Here is a 9159-nt window from a genome sequence, read left to right as displayed (position 1 = left end):
ATACTCTGCAGGAGCCTGTGCTGCCACAATATCTGGTTCTTGTTTACTAGACATTACATTGATTGCGAGAACTCTTAGTGTGAATACATCTGGAGCAAATCACATTTAATGTAGGTGGCATATAAGCACACTATCGAAAGCTCTGCAATGATTCAGTAACCATAATAATAATAACTAGCTCAGCCAGATGCAGAGCATCTGTACCTCTAGTTTTGCCTGCCTGCCGCCCACTGTCCACCACCACTTTCTTTCCCAGTCTGCCCACCGCTGCCACTTTCTTCCCCTGCCAGCCCTCCCGCCTGCTGTCAATGTTTTCCTGCCTCATCCGTCACCGCTGTTGCTGCCCCCCGCCACTGCCGTTTTGTTTCCTGCCTTGCCTCTGGCACCGCCACTTTCATCTTTGCCCTGCCGGCAGCTCACTGAGTCATGAACTCTCGCGAGAGCTGCCACACATGGGATTAGCGACGGGTATGCCTAAGAGAAATATAGAGATGGAGATGGAGATGGAGATGGAGATGGAGATGGATATATCATCATCATAGTCATAGTCATCGTCATCGTCATGTTATTGTTAACTGCCCAGAGACGAAAGTTTGGGGTGGTGTACAAATTGATAGATAGATAGATAGATAGATAGATAGATAGATAGATAGATAGATAGATAGATAGATAATCTTCCTATTGATTTCTGTGTTCATTTTCCCCCCCAACTGGCTCAGGGTTTGTTCTGTGATAATCTTAGCTCCCCTATACTCGGTTTCCCCGAAACCAAATCCTCACGAGCCTCTTCAAGGCCCCATGCATCTCACTATTCCTCAGGCTGTATATGAAAGGATTGAGTGTAGGGGTGATGACAGTGTAGAAGATAGATGCTACTTTTAACCTGGAGCCAGAGTAAGTGGATGAAGGACGGATGTAGGTGCCTATCAGAGTGCCATAGAACAAGGCCACTGTGGTGAGGTGGGCGCTGCAAGTGGAGAAGGCCTTGTATTTCCCAGAAGCTGAAGGCACCTTAAATACCTTGGACACAATGAACATGTAGGAGAGGAGAATGAGCACAAGAGGTCCAAGCATGGTTGCAGTGCCTTCAATGATGAGCAACATTTCAGCAGAGGAGGTGTCTGAGCAGGAGAGCTTGAGTAAAGGGTGGAGGTCGCAGAAGAAGTGGGGGATCTCTCGAGAGCCACAAAAGGAGAACCTAGATAATGTAAATACATACAGTAAGCCCTGGGAAAAGGACAGGAGCCAGGAGACAGCAGCCAGCATCAGACAGCGCCTGTAGCTCATTATTGTAGTATAGCGTAGAGGGCGGCAGATGGCCATGTAGCGATCATATGCCATGCAAGCCAAGAGGAAGTTATCAGTGGTGCAAAAGACCACAAAGAAAAACATCTGAGCCAAGCATCCACTGTAGGAGATGGTGTTGATCTGGGATACCAAGATCTGCAGCATCTTAGGCACTGTGTTGGAGCTAAATCCAATGTCAGCCAATGAGAGGTGGCTGAGGAAGAAGTACATGGGGGTATGGAAGAGGTTGCTGTTGGAGTAGATCAGCAAGATGATCACAAGGTTCCCCAGCAAGCTAAGTAGGTACAAAGAGAGGAAGATGGGGAAGAGCAATATCTGGAATTCTGGAGAGGAGGAGAGACCCAGGAGGATGAATCCAGCAAAGTTGGTTTGGTTCTCCTTTCCCTTTTCCATGACTCGGCTAAGAATGAGAACAAAGGAAATAGGATCATTATTTTATTTTATTTTATTTTATTTTATTTTATTTTATTTTCATGTCACTCCTGTGTTTCATCTGGTGTCAAAGATGACCGATCAGAGGTGGAGAAGAAGAGGAGACTAACTGTCACCAGCATAATTGCTAACTGGGCAAAATGGGACCATTTAAAGTTGTGGCTCTCTTGTATTAAACAGGGGAGAACAAAGGTCTGTATTCAAACCAGGATAGCGCATGATGGTTCTTTGGAAACTTTTTGTGAACTTTTTTTGTTGAAAAACAGTATAACAATACCAATAATATCAAAAAATCATCTTTATTATGGTCCAAGACCAGCATAAGATAGACCAGTAGAGCATGATTCAAAATAATAAAAACAAATTATGGAACCATAAAACTATATTACTTTAAAATTACTACTCTAATAGTGTAAAGCTATATTATAATACTATAAAGCTGCTATCCTTAGAAAAGAGGGTAGCTTTAAAATTATTAAACAGCTGTATTTTAAAAATTATGAATATACGAAATGTGAAATATATAAAATGCAAAAAGCAGTGGCTAAAACAGGGTATATAAAATAAAGCATCTAAACAGGAACACTAAAAAAAAAAAGATAAAATAGTCAGCAGTTCAAAACTATGCAGAACTGATGCAAGGGAATAGCCTGGCAGTCACGACCCGACAGATCCTACATGCTGCCACACAGAACTTGGCAGCGTTATATGTGAAGGCCGCCTCTTCATCCGAAAGCAGCAACCAGGTATAGGCATGGTTTGGGCGGCCAGGGTACTTGCAAAGTAGTGGGAATATACACTTGGCTTGTATGTCTCTATAAAAAGGGCAGAGGAGAAGTATATGTTCTATTGTTTCTACCTCCCCAATGTCTCAGGGACAGAGTCTCTCTGCAGTTGGGATCTTTCTGTATTTGCCTTCCAAGATAGAGGAGGGAAGAGCATGACAACGGGCGAAGGTCTAAGTCCTTCTTCTGTGGCTTGGGATTTCTAACTGTAACAGGTACTTGGCGGGCAATACCAATACTACTCCATGGGTCAATGGAGGTGCGGTGGGGGGGGGGGCTGTTTTGCAAGATAAGATTAAAAGGTCAGTGGACACATACTGATATCCAAGAGACCATAAATAGCCAATCAAATGGAGTAAAAGGATTCCATCCCAAGGGGTCCTTAAGTACATAGCTGAGACATGCAAATAGTGTGGACGCAGGCTCGATTCTTATGACATCACATCTAAGACAAAAGGTTGATTCACACAACCATTACGCAGGTAGGACAAGTGTCTACCCACCTTCAGGAGCTGTGCACATTCCCGGTTTGTGGTCGTGTGTCAATTAAAGCTAGGGGACAGAGATTGTGTGGGTGGCAGGCACAGGCTCCAACAGCATTGTCCTACTCAGAACTTTTAACTGGCATATTACCAAAGCAGGAGGAAATGCTGGAGCCTGCGCTTGCCTCCCACATCCTCACTTTCCCTTCCTCCAACCGAGCTTTTAACTCACACACAACCAAAAATGGGAATCCAGCACAGCTCCCAAAGCTGGGTAGGACACTTGTCCTACCCACAAAACTATCATGTGAACAAGCCTAATTGCTGTTTGTAGTGAGAGAAACCGCTTTAAGCAAAGGTTAAGCCCAAGCAAAACTGTGTTAAATCTCTGCATGAACTCCAGTTCAGTGTTGTGACAATTCCACTCCCTAAATACCTCTATATCATCTTTGCTAAAATGGCAAATTAACACAAAATGGCATTCCTTTCACCGTTCAGAAGGAACTCTTGTATCCTGGAAAGGCAGATCTTATAACACTCATCATAAAACCCTGAAGGTATGGAGATTTCTAAAACAGGGTTCCTGGTTACCGCTTGCTTGTTTTGTAGCTGTATGCCTTCACTTTTGCAGCATCAAACCATCACCTCAAAACTGAAATTGCTAATGATGTTTAGACTCACCTTGTTGAATCTCAGCAATTGCACAGAGACAGCTCAGGGGACATCCTAGATGATCAAATGTAGTGAACCACAGCAAGATGAAAACATTTTGTACTTTCCTGTATGAGACAAAGCAATCGGAGATGGTAGCAGGTAACATGAGAAGGCGATTGGTATAGAAGAGGACCTTTGGTTTCAATATGAAATAAATGATCCAACAGGAAACATGGATTCCAGTGGGGAACAAAAAAGAGAACAAGGGAATGGAGAAGCAATGCAAGTGAGAAAGCAGTGGGCTTCCAGCACGAAAGATCATATCCCTTTGCTGAAGGTCACATTAAATGGTAATAAAGATCCATACTTCCATACTTACAAAGTTCAAATGGCAGAAACAACTTGCATTGCTGAAATATTAGTGTGGCTGAAGTTAGTGTGCCCCAGGCAGCTAGTATGGAGAGGAGTACAGAAGAGCTGAAACAGGCTGGGGAGAATTTAAGTGGTGTGGGCTGCGGATGCTAAGGAGGGAAGCAGCCAGAGTACATGGCTCTCCAGGGAACTTGTTAACCAAAAATATGGGCCATTCAGTAGGTTCTGTGGCACAAAGTCCCCCAGGCCAACTGTGCAGCCAACTGGAGATTTTCCAGCCCAACATCTTCTCAACCTTCCACTCTAAATAGAGGATAACATACTGTATGCCATATCTTGGATAGGATGGAAAGGAAGAATCTAAAGGAAATTTCAGAAAACAATAACGTTTAGCATTTGTAGATCACTGTAGAATTCTTCACATACATTATTTCAGTAATGCTTACAACCCAGTCCAGTAGCTCAGTATATTGCAGATCAGGGGCTGAGACAAAGGCCTAGCATCACTGAGGTGGTATACCTGGGTCTGGGCTGTACCACTAGAGGAGCTTTTCTGAACAGGGCTTTTGCAAGGCTTTTGCATGCTGAGGCTTGGGGTGCGTTCATATGAGAGCGGGATTTAGCCCAGATTCAGTACTGAGACAGCAAGGTACCGTTCATATAGCAAGTGGAATTATTCAAATTGCTTCTCTACAGATGGAGCTTAACTCAGAGTATTTGCGTCCAAAAATAGTTGCCCTTTCCATGACATTTTCCTGGCATACTCTGTCATTCTGAAGAGTAGGATTCTGATGTGTGGAGAGACCCCCACGGATATAGCAGATCAAAACGGGATGGAGGTGTGGCTTTGTGGAGTGTCTGCTGCTGACATGAAAGCACTCTGGGCAGACATGTTTCCTGTGCCCTGGAGTTCACTTCCATTCATTCATTTCTATTTTCCCCCCCCCTTTAATTTTAAAAATTCTTGCTTCCTAAAAGCCTGACTCATTTTTTTAAAAAAATAATTTGCTGTGGGTCTTGCGCAGGGCTGCCATGTGTCTCTATAGCCAGCTACAAGGTGTTTTTTTAACATAGAGGTCGATGGAAAATTAGAAAAAGTGCATGAGTTGGAAAGGGCTGGCCATGGAGCTCTGAATCTAGGCACAGCTATAGCACAGGATAGCAGATCTCTGTGGATTAAATTCAAAGCTAATGGGTCAATTGGATGATTTTTAATTTGAAATTTAACAGGGAGAGTGCTTCACTCTCCTTCCCACCCCAACCACTGATTCACTACCTAAAGACCCGCCTCTCCCCTCCAGTTACATCCTGACTGGTTAGATCATTTCAGATGGGCCTTCTGTCAGTCCCTGATTTCCGAGATGTTTGGGGCTCTAGGACCCATGAAAGGGCCTTTTCAGTTGCTTCCCCGCTCCTTTGGAACTCTGTCCCCCTACAGATGCGGCTAGCCCCTTCTTTACCGATCTTTAAATTGCTATTGAAAACTTTTCTTTTTTTGCCAGGCTTTTGCCCTGTAGTTTATCTTTCTGTTCATTGGTAGTTATTTTAGTTTTTAATTTAGAATGTAATTTTTAATGTTGCCTGTTTGCATCTTGTTGTGCACCACCGTCTTTGGAGTGGGCGGTATATTAAATGTCTCTAATAAATAATAAATAAATAATAAATCTTGCACAAGCCTGCCATCTGGGCCCCCAAAATAAGGTGGTGGTGGTTGTTTTTTAAGGAAATATAAATTAATTTTCATGGGCAGAAATGAAAATGTTCAAAGACACAAAAATAAGCAGAAGAGTGCTACCTGCTGGCAATAGATACAATTTTTACCACAGGCTTTATGATGGGGAGAAAGTCGATGTGGTTGGTTTGGCAAGTATTTGGTTTAGCGAAAGTCTCCACCAAAATACATTTTTTTTAAAAAAGGGAATTCAAATGAATTTTCATGGGCCCAAATAAAAATTTGCAAACACACACACTATGCAGGTAGGGGGAAAAGGAGAAGCTGCATCCTGCCTACTCTAGAAAGCCATTGGTTGGAAGGGGACAGAGAAGGACCGTTTGAGGCACAAGTGGGCTAACTTGATTTGAACCAAATTTGGTACAGTTGTAGTGAGTGGCACATAGGGACACCTCAATGGTGCAGTTTGTAATGATGTTATCCACCCCAATTCAAGATGGAGGACATGTGAACATTTGAGGCACAAGTGGGCTAACCTGTGAACCATCTAACCAATTTGTACCAAATTTGCTACAGCTGTAGGGACACATAGGGACAACTCAATGGCATAGTTTGTGATGATGTCATCCACCCCAATTCAAGATGGTAGTTGCGTGAACATTTGAGGCACAAGTGAGAACTTATTTGGACCAAATTTGGTACAATTGTAGAGACACATAGAGACATCTCAAAGCATAGGCGAATCTAGGGTGGGGCAGCCAGGGCACGTGCCATAGGCATCAATGGGGGGCACCAGTGCCATGCTGCTCCCCACCCCCTCCCCAATTCACAAATGTATGTATGTATGTATGTATTAGAAAATTAACCTGTAGCCCCTTCAGGGGGCTTCCTAAAGGTCGCCGGGGGGCGGGGTCTGCAAAGGTTCCCCCTCCCCACTCCGGCCTCTTCAATCACCACCACAGCCCATCCCGGTCTGTTTTTCAGGCCTGTTCAGACCTACAAAGATCAGTGCAGCTGCCATTTTGGAGGTTGCAGCACATGCTCAAAAGACCTCTGCAAGGCCTGGCAAGGCCTAGAACCTCTCAGGGACCATTTGAGCATGTGCGGCAGCCATTAAAAAAAATAGCCACCACACATGCTCAAATGGCTTCTGTGAGGCCCTAGTCTAGTTTTTCCCCTGATCTAGGGAGTTGGAAGAATGCGAACTTGAACTTGGCAATGGACCCGAGCATTTAAAAAACAGATATAAATGGCACAAAAGTAAATGGACAAAACATCTCTTTAAAAGACAATGGTGGTTTAATACCTTGAAAGCTGGCAAAACTGAAGGATGTGGGGAGAGGCAAGGAATAAAATGGAAATATTCACTCGCATGCTGTTTAATTCTCTATACAGAGCTCTGTCTTTATCTGAATATTTGTCAAGCCATCTGACTATAAGGTTTGTGGGATTTCAAACTTGGAAAGTGCCTGCCTTTAGCTTGTGTGGTGCTTAAATTTTAAAAAATCCTGCTGTAAGAATTCACACCCAGAAATGTTGCATGTGCAATATATTGCCATCCCTGTGTTGTGCAGTCTTACCATACTGATAAATGGCTTGTCTTTTGAAATAAGTGGTTAACGTGCTGCAAATTATTCCCTTCAATTTAGCTGAGTTGTACTCGGGTTTTTATTGCCTGTGCATCCCAAGTAGATTCTCTCAAGTTTCCTTGCCTTCTAAAAAAGTTATATTTTAGAATGTCTTCTTAAAAAAAATCAATGTAATTCCCTTTTTACTTTGAAAACAATTGTTTTTTAAAAGACACATTGAATAATCATGCTGTGATTCTGATTGACTAGTGCATTTTATAAACTAGACATAAAGTTTACTGTCCAGTCTGCCTGTTGCCTGCCTCTGTATTGAACAATTTGTCTCTTTTTAATTTATTTCAGTGGCCCTTGGTGCAACTTCCCCCTTTCTCAGCCTGTAGCTACTTTGCAGGGAAGCCAGCTTGCTCTAGCTGGTAATATTTTTCCCCTCTGCATGCCAGGCAGATCTTGAGGGGATGGGGCAGGGGCAACCTTTTACAAAACCTTTGCAGTGTGGCAGAGACAGAAAATTGTTGACGGTAGTGCAGGGTAGATTATTGTTATAAATTCTTTCTCTCACATACATACACCATTTTTCTGATTCGAATATCACACTGTTTTGCTGTTCTGTGGCTAGCTGCAACTTCCACCTTCTTCCTGATCAGGCTGCTGGATCCAAGCCTATTGTAAGCTGCTGGATAAATTTCAGATTGTTTGGGGCCCCTAGGATTTCCTGTTGCTGCCATCTCCCTTTAAGGCAAAAGCTGTTTGGACAGAAAAAACCCATTCCTGAATTTCTTGGAGGCAGCAACCTGTAGTGAGGTGTGCTGAGGTGGCAGAGCATTTGCTAAAGAGAGCTTTCACTGCTTAACTCTATGGAGGCATGCCCAGCACATGGATGTGCTGCATTTCCTTGGGAAGGTGACTGGCACACGTATGTTCCACATGTGTGGTTGTATGTGTGTATGCATGTGTGTGTTGCTTACAACCTGTTTCTCCTCTAAGTGTCTGGATTCATATTTTTGAGCTGATATTATGGTAAAGTTATATGCAAGATGGGTGTCAGATGATTGGACAGGGGCGCAATTTTAGTGCTTGTCCTAGGCACTGTTTTCCCTAGATACGCCTCTGTCTCAAAGGCATAGTATGTGATGATGTCATCTACCCCAATTCAAGATGACAGATGCATGAATATTTAAGGCACAAGTGGGCTAACTTGTGAACTGCTTAACCAATTTGGACCAAATTTAGTTCAGTTATAGGGATAGAGAGAGGAAGGAAGGAAGGAAGGAAGGAAGGAAGGAAGGAAGGAAGGAAGGAAGATTAGTTCTTACCAGAACTTCTTGTTCTGTCTTTAGTACCAATTGGTTGGGTGGGGAACGGGAAGGGGAGCCCAGCATACAAATTGTGTGCATACCCACTGATCCAAACACAAAAAAACTTCTCATTTAGAAAGGCTTAGTGATCTCATCATGTAGTCAAAATGAATTGGTTATCTAACATGATAATGAGGCTGTTCCCACAAGCAGTCTAGCCGATCCCGACGCTCCTGCCCAGCCAAACATTACTTTTAAGACCAGCTCTTAGCCAAGGTTAAGGGAGCAAGGGCTCCCTTAACCCGGCTGCAAGGATCGTTCGTCTCCTTGGGCTGCATGGAGAGCACACATCTGAGGGAATCCCCCCCCCCAATGCATCACACTTAGTGTGCAGTGCATTGCGGGATGCCTGGAGACCAGAATGTGTTGTGCCGGCTTCTGGAGCTCCACACTGCCTGGCATAGTACTGCTTATCTGGGAGCATGGTCTGCCCTCCCAGCAATGTTTGGATCGACTGGAGGAACAGTAAGGTTTCACAGCCTCCCACCCCTCACCCGCCTGCCCTCCCAA

General features: G+C 43.8%; 1 protein-coding gene across 1 annotated transcript; it reads right to left on the bottom strand.

Moving 5' to 3' along the window:
• Nucleotides 1-747: 747 nt before the first annotated feature.
• On the bottom strand, nt 748-1707 carry LOC128345361 (olfactory receptor 1J4-like). Its single transcript, XM_053297215.1, has one exon. The coding sequence runs from the start codon at nt 1699-1701 to the stop codon at nt 748-750; it is 954 nt and encodes a 317-aa protein (XP_053153190.1). The 5' UTR covers nt 1702-1707.
• Nucleotides 1708-9159: the final 7452 nt, after the last annotated feature.

The sequence above is a fragment of the Hemicordylus capensis genome, chromosome 2, assembly GCF_027244095.1.
Source record: "Hemicordylus capensis ecotype Gifberg chromosome 2, rHemCap1.1.pri, whole genome shotgun sequence".
NCBI classification, from domain to species: Eukaryota; Metazoa; Chordata; class Lepidosauria; order Squamata; family Cordylidae; genus Hemicordylus; species Hemicordylus capensis.
This window is presented reverse-complemented; position numbering and strand designations above follow the sequence as displayed.